The sequence below is a fragment of the Citrus sinensis genome, chromosome 6 (assembly GCF_022201045.2).
Source record: "Citrus sinensis cultivar Valencia sweet orange chromosome 6, DVS_A1.0, whole genome shotgun sequence".
In the NCBI taxonomy this organism is placed as follows: domain Eukaryota; kingdom Viridiplantae; phylum Streptophyta; class Magnoliopsida; order Sapindales; family Rutaceae; genus Citrus; species Citrus sinensis.
Genome location: NC_068561.1, coordinates 23916508 through 23931877, shown reverse-complemented (window position 1 = coordinate 23931877; position 15370 = coordinate 23916508). Strand labels below are relative to the sequence as shown.

General features: G+C 33.3%; 2 protein-coding genes across 10 annotated transcripts; one reads left to right on the top strand and one right to left on the bottom strand.

The window, feature by feature from the left end:
- The first annotated feature begins 3332 nt into the window (after positions 1–3332).
- On the top strand, positions 3333–8926 carry LOC102621692 (hypothetical protein). Of its 7 annotated transcripts, none has more exons than XM_015531498.3 (8): positions 3333–4334; positions 5953–6252; positions 7024–7149; positions 7479–7559; positions 7813–7869; positions 7951–8002; positions 8148–8224; positions 8541–8926. In XM_015531498.3, exons 1-5 carry the CDS (start codon positions 3521–3523, stop codon positions 7839–7841), a joined length of 1350 nt encoding a protein of 449 aa, XP_015386984.1. In that variant the 5' UTR covers positions 3333–3520; the 3' UTR covers positions 7842–7869; positions 7951–8002; positions 8148–8224; positions 8541–8926. The 7 variants fall into 7 exon arrangements, with proteins under 7 accessions (XP_015386984.1, XP_006482290.1, XP_024955807.1 ...); XM_006482227.4 differs by having other exon boundaries at positions 8098–8224; XM_025100039.2 differs by having other exon boundaries at positions 7479–7869; positions 8545–8926.
- Positions 8927–10145: 1219 nt separating this feature from the next.
- Positions 10146–14783, bottom strand: LOC102621023 (hypothetical protein). 3 transcript variants are annotated; one of them, XM_006482223.4, is made up of 5 exons: positions 14338–14783; positions 14193–14237; positions 13711–14001; positions 13277–13491; positions 10146–10536 (listed from the first exon to the last, which is right to left on the bottom strand). In XM_006482223.4, the coding sequence occupies exons 1-5, from the start codon at positions 14591–14593 to the stop codon at positions 10324–10326; spliced, it is 1020 nt and encodes a 339-aa protein (XP_006482286.1). In that variant the 5' UTR covers positions 14594–14783; the 3' UTR covers positions 10146–10323. The 3 variants fall into 3 exon arrangements, with proteins under 3 accessions (XP_006482286.1, XP_006482287.1, XP_006482288.1); XM_006482224.4 differs by having other exon boundaries at positions 13277–13485; XM_006482225.4 differs by having other exon boundaries at positions 13277–13467; positions 14338–14776.
- Between the last annotated feature and the right edge of the window lie 587 nt (positions 14784–15370).

Below are 15370 nucleotides of genomic sequence, written 5' to 3'. Positions count from 1 at the left end.
TACAGGATAGGGATCGAGATTGGTCAGTCCCAATCGAGATGTCTCAATCGCCAAACTTAATTATTGACACTTGAATTAAATTGTTGTTGTTGTTGTTGTTAATATTATTACTTGAGTTGAGAAAATATTGTTTTACCACTCATGACTACAAATTTTAATAAGGGTTATTTACACATTTTTCTGAATTGTTGCAAATATTTATCAACAAGGGAAATAAGGGTCGAGTTTTTGAAAAATGATCAAACTAGTTGGACATGTTTATTTAGCTGATTGGACCCCGTTCGGTTCAAAAGAAAGTGGGGAACAGAATTAAATGGCCTTATTGCCCAGAAAAAAAAAAAAGGTAAGAAAAAATCCAAACTTCATTGAATTTGCCGTCACATTGTTAGTCTTAGTCACGGTCTTATAACAATTTTGGAATTATCACACGGGGGAAACTAAATAAATTTGATCTCAAGTTTTGAATTATAAATTTTGATTCTTCTTTGAATGCTAATAATACACATGACTTTGATTATGGGGTCCTGCTGCTATATTGTCACAATGGTATGATACCATGCTCTTTTGTCATTTTATAAATTTGACGTTAGATTGTAATTTACGTAATCAAGTAACTGAATATTCAGTCGGTTGATGATAAGAGTAAAATGAAATGTTTATTTCGTTTTTAAACTCAGAAATATTTTTCTTCTCTCTCTAAAAAAAAAAAGTTAACGTTTTTTTCCAATCAAATTTCTCATAAAGTAATCATTTTGTTGGTTTATGCGATGCGCATAAAAAGGTGTAACCCACTTGGACCCCATGTTTATGTGTCTTGTTTATCGTATTAACACCATAAACAATGTTGTTTTTTTTTCATTATTTTATAATCGTTGGTTGTCATTCTTCTTAGTTTGCTCATAGAAGTGATTTTTTTTGTTATCAGATTAGTAAATGTTGACGATTGAACTTTGTTTGCACCATATCACACATATTTATAGTGCATTTACCAAATGGCTAGAATCAGAGCCGAGTAGAATCGAAACGAGAATAAGAATTATAATAATTTTTTTACTTTAACTATAAAAGTCGAAATCAAAATGAGAGATATTATCATTGATGTGTTTGTTTTGTCTTAGAATTAGAATAGTTTATTACAAATTATTAAAATGACATTAGTTGATTATTGTCATTATTTATTATAATAATTATGATAATCATTATTATTATTTAAAATAATTATTGCTAATAATAACAACAACAACAACAACAATAACTTATCAATTAACTAGGGATATTTTTGGACGCGAAATGAAAAAAAGAAGAAGTATGAGATCATTTTGATAAGCAAGTATTATTTAAAAAAAAAAAAGGTACGCTTAGCATTCGTGCGAGGTAGAATCGAACTATTTTTGAAAAAAAATTAGTCCGGTTTGATTTCTTTTTTTTAGGTTTAGGTTCAATAATTTTTCCTTAAAACCGACATTGAACCAAAAAAAATAAATAACATTTTTTATGTTAAAATAGTGCCACGCGGCATGATTTAAGAGGACATAAGAAAAAAAAATAAGAAAGTCAAATTTTGTAAGAAAATTTAAAAAAGTATAAATATTTGAAGAATCTAATCGAAAATTTTGGTTCCATTTTGATTCTTTTTTTGGGTTATAATTTTACCAGATTTTTCAAATTCAGCATTTAGCTGAACTGACCAGTTGGCCACTGTTAATTAGTATATGGCGATGAACTTTTTTTTGAAATATTATCATTGTAAAACTTTAGTTCGGAGATGATAAGTCGTTTATTTTTCAAAGACATTACTTCCAATACTTTAATAATGCATTTATCAATAAGTAATCGGAATGAATTGAAATTGAAATCATAATAAATTATTTACTTTAGTTGTAAGAATCAAAATTACAATAGGCTATATTTTCATTGGTGTCTTCGTTTTGTCTAATGGTATAAACTGTTACAAGTTGCCAAAAGATCTTTAGTTTATTATTATTATTATCATCATCATCATCATCATCATCATCTATTACAATAGTGGTGGTGGTGGTAATAATAATAATAATAAAAAATAATAAATAAAAATATTTTAGCCGTTACATAGGTTCTGGATGTCCTGGCATCTACCATTTAATTAAAACATGTAATTCATGGGATTAGAGAAAAGATGACATATCGTACGTAACATTCATACAACCAACATGCATAAATAGTATTCGCGAGTGCATAATAATATTAATAATGATTATTCTTAAAATTTTTAAAATTACTACTACTATTATTATTAACAACAACAACACTTGCAAGAATAAGGATAATAACAATAACAACAATGTAATAATATTCTTATTGAGGACAAAAATGAAATTATGAAATTTGAGTATGATAAAATAGGAAGTTTAAGGAATAAATTTTATTTTCGACTTATGAGAATATATTTTTCATTCCATTATCCAAAACATATGTGGATGTTACATTTTTCCTTCTCATTCTAATTTTTATTTTAACGAGTAAATATTATCAATTAATTCCCTTTCGATTTCTAATTGCCCGATCTCACTAATAAATACAGCATTAAGATTTGACAAATCTTTTTCTACTTTAATTGAGAACGACTTTTTTCATAAATAAAATTGTTGAAATATTGTTTGGGATTTAACTCCCATTGTGTTCGAAATTGTAGGAAAGCTGAAGTATTGTCCCGCATAGGGGCATGATTTGTGTGTGATCCCCACAGTGGCAACACAGACGAGCCTCGATTTCGATTATGATGAGCTTTTGTAATTCTAAAATGGCCACTTTGTTTTTGTTTTGACAAGTGCTTTTCCATTTATTTTAAGTCTTCGGTTATTTCCGAATCGTCAAATTTATTTGTAACAGAACAGAAGTTTTAAAACACGAACGCATTATAAGTGCTTTGAATTATTTTTTGCTGCGCATTTTAATCATGAATTTTTTTTTAGATAAACATAAATCTTCAAAAACAATTTTAAAATATATAATCCTAGAAACTAGTAGTTGATGTCTAAACTTATTACAAAAGAAAAGATAGATAATATTTTTCTTCTATAATTCAAATAAGATATCGTGATCCAACTCCAACCCTTAATTTTTATTTTTTTTTCAAGGAGTATTTTTATGCAACTTGTAAAAACACAATAATAGAACTCTTTTCTTCAAAAAAGTAAAAAAAAAAAAAACCGAAATATTGCCAAAATCCTGAATTGATGATGATTGACTTTCAAGATTAGACTTGAAAACAACTTTGCAATAATAAATATTAATTCTTGGATCACATCATTAAATTTAATATAATCCAACCGCTACTAACCCCAAAAAATAAAAATAAAAATAAAAACAAAAACAAAAACAAAAACAAAAACGAAAACGAAAAGACCAAACACTATCAAAGCTCAAAATCTTTCTCCATTCTTCTCTCAAAATCCTAACTGAATGATTGTTCAAATTCTTACAACAGCAAAAACAAAAACAAAACTCAACTGCTGCTTCTGTTTCTGACTTTCTGTTTCTAATGGTTGTTATTTCGCGAGCCTCAAAACTCAGTCTCCCTAATCCTTCTCTTCCTTCATCACCACCCCAAATAACCTCGGCCTTATACGAACCAAATTCTCTTTCTTTAGCCCTTATGCGTTCTGATTCTTCTATCTCTCTTTATTCTTCAATTTCCCTTTTTACCCTTTCATCTCTCCCTTCAACCCCTCAAGTTTTAATCCCTTCACCTTCATATTCATTTACCTTTTTGCTCTTAAATCATACCCCTAACCCTAACCCTAGCCCTAGGGTGGCTTTTATTGCTGTGGGTCCTCATAGAAGTGAGCCTAAGCTTGTTTTAAGATTGTATGTTTTGAAAAGAAACAATTTTTATGGGAAAGCTCAGGTCTTTTGTAAGCAAAAGGGTGTTTCTTTTGACGAGAAGTTGGGGGTTTTGTTGGATATTACTCATGGGGTTGGATTGAAGCTTGTTGGGTCGGTTAATTTCTTTGCAATGCACTCGTTATCAAGCTCTAAAATTTGGGTTTTTGGTGTGATGTTGATGGATGGTGATGGCGATGATGGGGTGAGAGTAAATTTGATGAGGTGTGCTGTGATTGAGTGTTGTAAACCGGTTTGGTCATTGAGTTTGTCTTTTGGATTCATGATTTTGGGAGAGGACAATGGGGTTAGAGTTTTGAATTTGAGAAGTTTGGTTAAAGGAAAGGTAAAGAAAATTAAGAATTCGAGTTTGCCGAATGGGATTATTGGGGATTATGGTTTTGATGGGCCAACGGAAAGGATTGCTTGCAATGGTTATTTGGATGAGAAGATTGATAAACATAGTGTTTCTGGTAAGTTTCTGAGTTTTATTTTTTAAAGTTATTTTTAGTGTGGTTTTCTTTTCTTTACATAAATATCCGAATATAGATTGATTGAAACCTATTTAGTTTGTGTTGGGTAAATTCCATTTGTAGCCTAAAACCTTAATATTGTGACTTTACTTCCCAGGAATTCGAATGTTTGTTCAGTTTAGTCATCTATGTTTAGTTTAATTTTGTTTATGAAGGTTCCCATTGGAAAGAGTGGGATAACAAATTGCATTCCTTTTTAGTTTTGGTTTAGACACAATTCTACATGGTATTGTATAATGCACATTGCACAATTCCAATTCTGCATGCTAGGAAATATGTAGCATTATTAGTGAGGTAGAAGGGAAGTTAAAAGGATTCAAAATCCTTGGCAAGGATTAGGAGCAAGGGAGAGCTGATAACGAGGTTTATGTGCAGTGTGGCGTAAGTTTCAACAGCTTCATTAGATAGTGAGATGGCTAATAGTTTAATTTAGGGTTTCTGCAATCCGAATTCAATCATTTGGTTAGGAATTTTCTTTACCTATGTGAGTGATGATCCCAGTATTGAATTCTGATCCTATTGCTGTGAACTTTTGAGAATGGGGATGAAATAACCTATGGAAGTCAAATAATGAACAATTCTAGGGATATAGAGGATCTGCTTAAGTCCAATCATAAATGCATCTTGCTCATCAGAATACTTGGTGTTGACCATACACCTCTGCTTTGCAGAAGTATTGGGTGTATCCAGTGTAACTGGATGGAGTGCTAAACAAAAATGTCCTTCCTATACTGTGCTTTGAGATTTTTTGTGAACTGGACAGCCGTTTTTGTTCTAAGTTAGTATCGGTGAACTTCTTTGGATTAGTTTCTATGTCCCCATGTACTATTTCATAGGTTCATTAGGTTGATTAGCCATGTCAGGAAGAAATATGCTAATGTACTTTGATCAATGATGTGGTCTTGTATGAATTTGACGCCATTTTCATACCTGTTATGTAAATATGTCAATGGATTTGTGTGCTTGGCCCATTTTGTATCCAACTTAGCCCTGGTAATGTCTTTTTGAATTAATAAAAACCTTGGTCACTGATCGTAGCCCATGGATTTCTCTATGCTTCAATATCTCTGTATCTTGTGGTAAAATTGTCTTAATATGTGGTTTATTGCAACTTCATTAACTAACTTCAATATCCATGGATTCTCTCCAAGATTTTGTATCTTATTTGTAATTTGTTCTGACAATTTGTTTCTAGGTATTTTTTGTTGTACCAGGAAATGGGTGCTACTCATATTAAGCGAGGTGCTGTCCTTTGGTTTAAATCATAAGGATACCTCTTGATGGTAAACTACTAATTATAAGAACCATATCTTTGATAGGGAGCTGTCTCTTGAGTTGTTTTTTTCTATCCTGTTGCTGGGTTGCTGACTGATTTACAATGTCCTTGTTATTTATAGGAAAATAATTCAGCGAAATTGTGCACAATCTGATTTACCCATATCTGTATAACTTTACAGTTGTTGCTTCCATAGTGTTTGTTTGCAATCTGAGACTTGAAGACATCTTGATTACCAATGTCTTGTAAAGCTGATTCTGCCCTTTTTTCTTTCTTCCGCAGTAAAGCAGAGGTCTGTTAAATACAAGCAAGACTCTGATGAAGGAGGTGCATGTTTTTTGGCATTTAGGATGAAGGAGGTTGAAGGCTTAAAGTCTACAAAAATGCCATTGATGTCTTTGAAGGCAATTTCCATCCAGGCAGTCTCCCTGAAGAAATTTCTGATCTTGGATTCTTCTGGAAATTTACATATGTTGCACCTTTCTAGTCCTGTTGCTGGATCCAATATAATTGGTCACATAAGGCAGTTGCCTCATGTTATGAATGTCCAAAAGTTGGCTGTTCATCCAGATATTTCTCTACGTATGCTGCTGTAAATTCTTTCATCTTTTAAGTTTTATGGTTGTTCTATTATTGGCTTTCTGATTGCATTGAATGGTTCATCGGAGAGAGAACTGCAACATTACTATTCACATGTTGAGTGAGGTGCAGGGATCCTTGTTGATGCGCTAGGTTCATTAATGTCTTTGAAGGAGAAAAAAGAGTAGAGAGTAATGAAATTATTTGTTGGATTGAAATTTACATAGTCATCGTTGCAATGTTCAAGATTTATGACTCTCGAGCCATAGAGGGGTCAAATGACTCCCACATAAAGGAGTCCCTTTCAAATGGTCACAAGGGATTTTGGGTGATTCAAAAACTTGTAGGGGCTAGTATAAATTTGACAATATTTTTCTTTTTGGGGGAGTGTCATAGAAAAAGGCAACAAGGGTGGACTCATTTCAAAGTTCATAGTCTAGAAAGATCCTTAAAAGTGGATGTGGCTCGTGAGAGAGTAGATTGTAACCCTTGAAACATTGTTGGAATGACTCTAAGATGGAATGTGTTAGTACCACATGTCCTAGTAGAGAGAGTCCATGTGCTATATATATGCTCTTGAAGTAAAATCGTGCGAGCTGGGCCCAAAATGAACAATATCATTATTTATGCGCGAATCATGAGAGTTGATAATGATCTTGTTGTATTATTTGATTTCTATGTTTTAAAGTGTTCGCTTAAGTTGGAAAGATGGAAGTTTATGGTCTTCATTTAACTATCTTTTAGCAACTAAAGAACGGTTGGAATTTCTTTCAGGTACACAAACCATATGGATTACTGATGGATACCATTCTGTGAACGTGATGGTTGCATCTGACATGGATGCTGCTGATAATGAAAATGGTAGAAATGAAAGTGAGGAAAACCTAACGCAATGCTCAGGTTTCTATATTTCCATGCCTTGCTGGTTAAAACTTTTTGAATTATAGACATGAACCTGTCAATTCTCTTGGTTACTTTATGAGGTTCCTTTGTTGTGAAGCATATTTGTTATTTTACACCTACAAAGTTCTGTAATTTGGGAAGTGGTTTTTGAGAGAATCCTTTTGCTACTATTGTTTCCTCTTTGGAAGATAATTTTTAAATAACTTTTTCTTTTCTAGGAGGAAAAACCTTTAGCTTCTAATTTGCATTCTAGTTGCTTGTTATTTTGTTATTCCTTTTCTTTTTATTTTTTGCAATGGTCTGAATTATTTTTGTACACCTGCTAGTTATTGAAGCTATTTTTGTTGGTGAAAAGATTCAAGATCTTGTACCTCTGGCCGCTAATGGACTTCTGATTCTCGGACAAGGTAATATTTGGCTAGTTCTTTCAAAATCCTTCTGTTTGCCCCCATCACTCTACTAAACAAATCAGAGTAAGGAAACTGGAGTTAAAATGTATAATTTGTTATTGATGCAATATTGTTCAAACTTCAATTAAATTTATTGCTTATTATTATTATTATCTCTACTTTAGACTTTGAAGGGTAGCTTTTATCCGTCTCCTAGAAGCTGCTTTGTCCTACCAAAATACCCTTGATAATGTTTGTCTTTGTTAAGCAGGAAATCTGTATGCATATGCAAATTCCTGAAGTTGCTTGATTTATCTTTTGCTTAATGGTGAGCTTTTTATTTCGTATTTGTATGCTGTAACAGATATATCAATTTGTTGATACAATAATTTGTTTGATACTATAACAGATGTTTGTACGCTGTTTGGGAGGATCCTGGATAAAAGCTCCTGTTTTTGGTGGTGAGTATTTATGAGCTTCATTTTTGGTTACATTTTGATTATTTTTCTTAATTTAATAGTGTACAGGATATTACTCATTATAGCCTGATTTTCAGTTGGCTGTCATGTGTTCTCTCTGACTACCATGGTCTCATTTGTCATTAAGTTTCTGAAGTTGTGAGCAACAGTTTCTCATCCATTTAATAGTGCACAAGGCTTTGAGAGAACAATGAGCTCTTGGAGGTATGTTCATTCATTAAATTCCTTAGTTGGAATAAACTTTTTACCTGCCCTTGCATTGCCATTTTACCCATGAGACATTTCTACTCTGTTTGCCACAGCTAAAGAGAACATGATTTGTTGCTTGTGTAGTTGACCACGCGGCATATATCTGGCAAATTCCATCTAGCATAATGATGAAATACTAGGGGATGCATAATTTTTTAGCATATTTTTGCGGGGGGAATTTTTTAGTTTTGACTTCCAATTCACTTGTTTTACAGTTTCATTTGAATCATGTCAAGTTATTGGAAACTGAAATTCTAATTTCATATTTTAGACAGACTCATGGGACCAGTTGACTGAGGGATGAAGATGGAGTTGGGATTCCTGAGAACTGAGTTTTGAAACAACTCAGCCACTGCTGCTGCAAGGCTTGTTATCATGAGCTGCAATACAAATTCAACAAAGATGCACAAACTTGTCGGCTGTTGGTTCATCAGTTTCTTTGGCTTCTGAGAGCATGCATTATAATTTGAAGGCCATCAATCAGTGAACTATACCACTGATACAAGTTTCAATTGCTGTTACGTTGGCAGTTTCTATAGAGCTGTCGAGGTTTGTTGTACTTTTTAAACTTCTGTTTATCCTTTTAAATGGGGTTACTTGTGACTTACCTTGCTCCTGCGATGTCTGTATAAATAAAACATAATTAATCTGATCAAACTGCCATTTCCTTACAGATAACACTTTGAGATGATGCTATAATTCTGTCTTTAATATTTAGGAGAAAAAAAATGGAAACTATTTATCTGATGTATAGGATTTGGAAATCCGGAATATTCAAAAAGTGGCGGCTGGAACCCACCCTATTCCCTTTCCTCGGTTCATTTTTCCCAGCAAAAGCCAAGTAAACACTAACTTTTCAGGTCAAAGCTCTAACTCTTTAAGTCATGTCCTTGTTTTTCCATAGTTTCCTGTTCAGGAAAATTGTGAATTGACTGTGTTTGCATGTCTGTTTGAAATGAGATTGAAAGGGAATACGGATTGCTAAAGGATGTCTATCTTTTCATCCCGCAAATGGGGATGATGCTTGATGGATATCAGGTTCTAAGAAATGTGGTTTCCTTTTCAGAACTCAAACAACTCTCAAGAGCATCATCTTTACCGAAGCAACCAACTTCCTAATAAAAGTTGCGACAACAAAAATTTGCAAACATCTTTGCGAAGTGCATTTGATGTATGTGTGAGTGAGTTCTAGACAGTTCCTCGAGAATTTTTCATTTTCTCTTTCTTCCATATCACCACCACCACCACCACCTACGGTTGGCAACGGGACATGGGACAGTCGGGTCTGGATCTGTTGATTGTTATCCGGTCCTGAACAATAAATTAGGACCAAAAAAATGTTTCAATCTTGTCCCGATCAAGATCCTGAATCTTGACTGGGATTTCAAATTATCTCGAACAACACGAGTTCTTTTATCATATGCCATAAATTGTCACAAATAATGTTACATGCATATAATCGGTATATCATACACTTATGATCCAACGCGTTAAATATAATTAAAACAACTTGTCATACATGTGGATCGGCATGTCATATTTATGTAATTTATTAAACAAATTTGTTATACGTTTATTGAAACTTAGATTTTGAGACATTCGAAATCTCATTCGGGATTTTCAAACGTCCCAAATCCCGATCTGAATAATAAATCAGATTGAAATTTTATCTCAAATCCCTTCCGGAATGAGCCAAAAACACAAATCCCGAACAGAATTCGGGAAATTTTGCTAACCTACCACCAACCCATCTGTTAAGATAATGATTTTCCCCGGAAATATTTGTGCGCAAGAAAGAGGGAGAAAAAAGAGAGACTGGCCCTAGAGAATCATTGCAAATCTTGAGCCCAAGGCAAAAAGTAACAAAAGAGGAAAAAACCAGAAAAAAACAACTACCATAGATTTGAGATAATCTTTAATCTCTGCGACATCAGGAATCACGATTGCTCTCAATTTCCCTCACACGTACAGATAAGCTAAATAAGGGGAAAAAAATCATGATATTGGCTTCCAATATTCTTCACCATTTTCAACTTAATTTTGGTTTCTAGCAATTAGCACCCTTTAAGACGAGGGAAAAAATTATGCTTCTTTCTTGGCTTGCGTTTGTCTCTCTGCCTTTTTCTCATCCATGACAAGCACCCAGCTTGCCTGCTCCAGCTGCTGCTGCTGCTGCAACTGTTGTACGTGCAGCCTTTCTTTTTCTGATCTTCTTTGCTATCATCCTTTTTTGTTTCTTCTTTCTCTCTTGTTTCTTTCATTTCAACCTGCAACTCAATAACCAACAATGACATCAATATCATCAATCAATATGACCTACATTAGGGCGATATTGAAATTTTGCCTAAAAAGAATTTCGTTGCTGCAATTATGCCCGCAAATTTTGATATTCAAGCATGCTTAGTGGGGTGCTTTTTTCACCCATTGTGATTAAGGGGGTTAATGTTAACGCCACAAAGTTAAAACTGATGTATATTTTATTCCGAAAGATATAGAAGAGCAAGATATCTACATTTTACTGATAATGCTGTAATAAGAAAACTGCATAAATCGTTAAAATGAAATCCCATAACTCATAAGAAAATGAAATTTTTGTTGTCGCTATTTTCTGTGTCTTTTTTCAAATATCATTTTTTTTTAGATTGTTGCCGAATGGTGAGCTAATGTCTCTCAATAATATTGAGAGCATTAATTTGGATGTTTTAATAAATTTTTTAGATTGTGTCCCAAATTCTAATGTATCTTAGAGTGTAACCACTAAAAAAACATATGTAAATTTATTAATATTTTTTAAAAAACTTTATCAGCACTCATTTTAAGTCGTCTTGAATGAAGGGTCATTTTCAAGAACGCCACAAACCTCAACTTTAATGAAAGGTGAGCAAAAACGGGTCATTTTCAGTACAGGTTTCATGTGTTTCTTGTACATTGCTTTTACCAATTTTTTTAAGAATAATGCTATACTTAATTTATATTTTGATTAATGTAGTAAATGATAGTTAGTTTATATTTCAATTAATGTAGTAAATGATGTGTTACTATATAATTGATTTAAGTGATAAATAATTACTAATCCTTGTTCTTTTTAATTCAAGTAATAAATTTTTATTAGTAACACATCAATTAGAACACAACTAAGTATTTTAACTAAAAAAACATAACATCAATATTTTTTTAATACTACATTTTATGTTTACGGACATTTATGATCATAAATCTGTCAAAATGTTTAAAACTTCCTAGATTAATGTGGATTAAGATTCCGTCATGATCCGATCTATTCTTAAGTAAAAATACACGTGGGTGATCGGTAGTTAATAAATAAAAAAAATAAAAAAGTTAAATACTACCCATACTCTATCACTTAAAAACACATGACACAAATTCTTTAAAAACTCACGAGAGCTAGATCACGAGGGGATCCTTATCCCATTAATATTGTCATGAGGCAGTCTAGATATCTGGACTCGATTGAAGAGGAACCACCTTTAAATATTTGAAGAATAATCAAACTCAGCCACTCAGGTAATGCAGACTAGGTCACTTGAAGTAAGTGATTTACTATCTAACTATTCGATAGTTCCCTTCTTTATATTTTAGTACTAGTAAACAAATACTAGACTCTATTAAGAAAGCTTTTTTTCTCTAAAATAATTAATTACACAACATAGATTACATCCATCCTATGGAAAGATCAGTACTCTCCCTACAAAACTTTAATCTCTAAAATAGGGGCCACACTAGATTATCTACTAATTACCGTCGTAGAAAACGACTATTTCATGGTAATATTGACGGTCATATCACAGAAGTTACAAGTGTGACGTTTCAAATTACAATACTACAATACTTTGGTTTCACCAAAGTAGTGTACATCCTGTAAGTACCTGACGATCCCACCAGCAACCTTTTTTTTTTTTCTTCTCTAAAACAATTGTGTACTATGTGTTACATTATATTCTCCCACTCAAGTCTCAACAGTCAACGGCAGGCACAAAAACAACAACAATAATTAAGTATCAGTGGCCAATGGGGCGGCAGTGATGTGAATGGCAAGTCCAAATGATCCAGCAAAATCATATTGCATGGTAACATAATGTTGTGACGCAGAAGAGGCCTGAAATATATAGTTGCTATTTTTGGGAAGGTGTTGAAATACGGCAGTGATTGGGCATTTTCATTGAGTTAAACCAAAGAACCATGGAGTAATAAAGTAGGGTTAAAAGCAAAAGCAAAGGTTCATTTTTGAACATTTTTGCAGTTAAGCATCTTTAGTGGCTCATATAAAACAAAGAGAAGAGAAATAACCGCAAGAAATCTTAGGCATATGGATTTTGTAGTTTCTAGCTGTTCTCTTAGGACTCTGAAAAAAATTCTTTGGTAAGTCGCCTTCGAAAAAAGAAAAAAGAAAAAAGAAAAAAAATTGCTTTGCAAAAGCGCGGACAAATGTAACTAGATTTGCTGGAAAGCAGGCCACTTGGAGAAGAACAAGTTAGGCTACTTTTTGGATTATTTGTACAATTGGGACACATGTCTGTGCCCATCAAACTTAGGGCAACATTTCAATTATTTGTGTTTGAAAAACATACAAATTCTTTTCTTTTTTCTTTTTTCTTTTTTGAAGATTTTTAAAATAGCATGATACTCGTAGATAAGTTGTGGGCACTGTGGATCTAGGGGCCAGATTTCATATCCATCTATTCTCAGTTCCCCACTTTGGAAGGACTCAACATGTACTGTCTCTAAAATCAATAGATCAGGATTTCTTTGATAGTCACTGTCTTTAGAAGCAGAATTATTAATTAAAAAATCAACACAGTTGTGCCTATGCAGTACATCTATACACATGCTGGAAGTAGAAAGATTCATGAGCACAAGCACAATGGTGGTTATGCTTGGTGCAAAAAGAAAGCAATAGAGTATTGATGTGTCATTGCCCTAAGGAAAAAAAAAATAAAGAATAAAATTTCCTTAAATAATAAGTTCTCAAGAATATATAATACATACCTCTTGCTCAGGTTTTAGCTTTGCATTAGAATTTGGTGAGTCTTCTCCTTCAGCTGCTTCACATCGCTTCAGTGATCCCTCGGCGATCGAAGGAGTTGAAGCAGGGCTGGGACTGCTAGCAGAACTAAGATTATATGGTGTGCTTTGGGTCCCCACATCTCTAGTACTACTCATGCCCTCCATTTTCTTCTCTGTAACACATGAAATTTCTGCATCTAAATTAAATAAACCGACTCAAACCACCTAGCTCTTTAAATGCATTAAAAATTGGAACAGGATCCTCTGCCGAGCAAAATACAAGGTGGTAATTGGTAGTTATAAGATAATGATACGTTATAATTCTAAAGTTCAGAGAGGTCAAATCAAGAGAAGATCCTAATACTAATACATGAAGAATAATTAATTAAGCAAAATACAAAAATGAACTTTAGTACCTGAAATTGGAAAATGAGTTGCATCACAGTGCTTTTGTGAAGGCTTGGTTTGGATCATATTTCGCGAATGATTGTCAGAGTTATAAACAAGAGGGGCAGACATAGTGAGAGTGTTTGTTAAATTCCGAAAGGATCTGGCGCTAAGTGTTTTAGCGGACAAACACTCCATTGGAAACTCTCCTGAAAGAGGATTGCATATGTACTTCTCAGCTTCATTCCACTTTGAGTTCAAAGCAAACCCATCTGGTGATAAGCACTCCCAGCTATTATACACATTCCTTGCTTGCAATGCTGCGCCCACCAAATAAAAATGAAAAAATAAATTACAGACCCTTTCAGTGACTAATTTACATCATCATGGTCACGTAATCTTGCACTCACTTATCAAATTATACATCTAAAAAATAAATAAATAAATAAAAAGAAGGATAAAAAGTGTAATACTCGGTGTCAAAACAATAATAATGATAATAACAACTTACCTTTGAGAGCAGTGGTGAATGAGTAAGTTGATGGGTCAATTTCTTCTGCAAATGAAATGTGTGAGAGCCAATTAAAAGAAATAGTGAAAAAGAAAAAGTAAAAGAGAAGTGTTGCATGGAAGAAAAAGGTTTGGCTCTTGGTTACCTCGCAACAAAGGGTAGCCAGGAGAAGAGGCAGTGCTAGAAATGGTGATGTTTGATCTAAAAGACCTTGTGTCTTCTCTAAAGCTTCTGATGTTTGAAGCAGAAAATCTCCTGGAGTTGGTGTTTTCACGACTGATCATTCGAGCTTTAAGAGCCCATTCTCTCAAATTGAACCTGCTGCTATCAGAAGCTGCAGCTTCATGATGAAGATCGTGTCTTCTTGAACTATAAGGAGTTTGTTCCATGACAGAGGCCATGGCCTTTTGAATAATAATGAAATGAAACTGAATTTCACAATATATGAGGGGTTTTAAGTTTGAGCTTCTTTTTCTTTAGGATTTGATGCGACTTAAAATCAATTATTGCCATGTCAGAAAATCATGCATGCATGAAAAAGTTAGACTAAAGTATTTTCGGTTCTATTTGTTCCAGGAAATGGGTCCAGCTAGGTTGGATCATCTCTGGCATAAAGCTAACTGTTATACAATACAGTAATTGATAAAAAAAAAAAAAACTAAAAATAAATAACATATATATGGGCGTTAAAACATGAATAATGTATTTGTGAAGAAAACGAAATGTTACCTACTTGGACAATCTATTTGTGAAGAAAACAAAATGTTACCTACTCCACCACCAAAGTTGGACATATATAATTTTTCGTAAAAGAGAAAAGCATTCCCTATGCTATGCATAGACCAAAAAAAGACAAAAATAAATAAATAACTAAGAACTCTCCAACTGCGGATGCAATCATATTTCATACAGTTGATGCAAGTTTCAGGGTTCGTTCCACATTTTTCAGGTATGCTTTTGAATAACCAAAGTTTCAAGTTTAGTTGCATTAAATTCATGGACATCATCGGAAAAAGAAAATTAAATGCTGTGTAGAGATGAATATTTATAACATAAAAAAGATATACGATTTACGACGACTGCTCTTTTGTCTTCAATTGGAAGTGATTGGGCCGGTGATCACCATTTGCTCATATTTTTCCCAGAACAATTATTAGGATTAATTTGTGTACCAAAGC

Bases quoted from the DNA above. Each gene is read 5' to 3' on its own strand.
- LOC102621692 (XM_025100039.2), top strand. From the start codon at position 3,521: ATGGTTGTTATTTCGCGAGCCTCAAAACTCAGTCTCCCTAATCCTTCT. The intron at 4,335-5,952 runs GTAAGTTTCTGA...TTTCTTCCGCAG, and splicing joins TGATAAACATAGTGTTTCTG to TAAAGCAGAGGTCTGTTAAA. The intron at 6,253-7,023 runs GTATGCTGCTGT...AATTTCTTTCAG, and splicing joins TCATCCAGATATTTCTCTAC to GTACACAAACCATATGGATT.
- LOC102621023 (XM_006482223.4), bottom strand. From the start codon at position 14,593: ATGGCCTCTGTCATGGAACAAACTCCTTATAGTTCAAGAAGACACGAT. The intron at 14,238-14,337 runs GTAACCAAGAGC...TTTCATTTGCAG, and splicing joins TGGCTACCCTTTGTTGCGAG to AAGAAATTGACCCATCAACT. The intron at 13,492-13,710 runs GTACTAAAGTTC...TATTTAATTTAG, and splicing joins AACTCATTTTCCAATTTCAG to ATGCAGAAATTTCATGTGTT.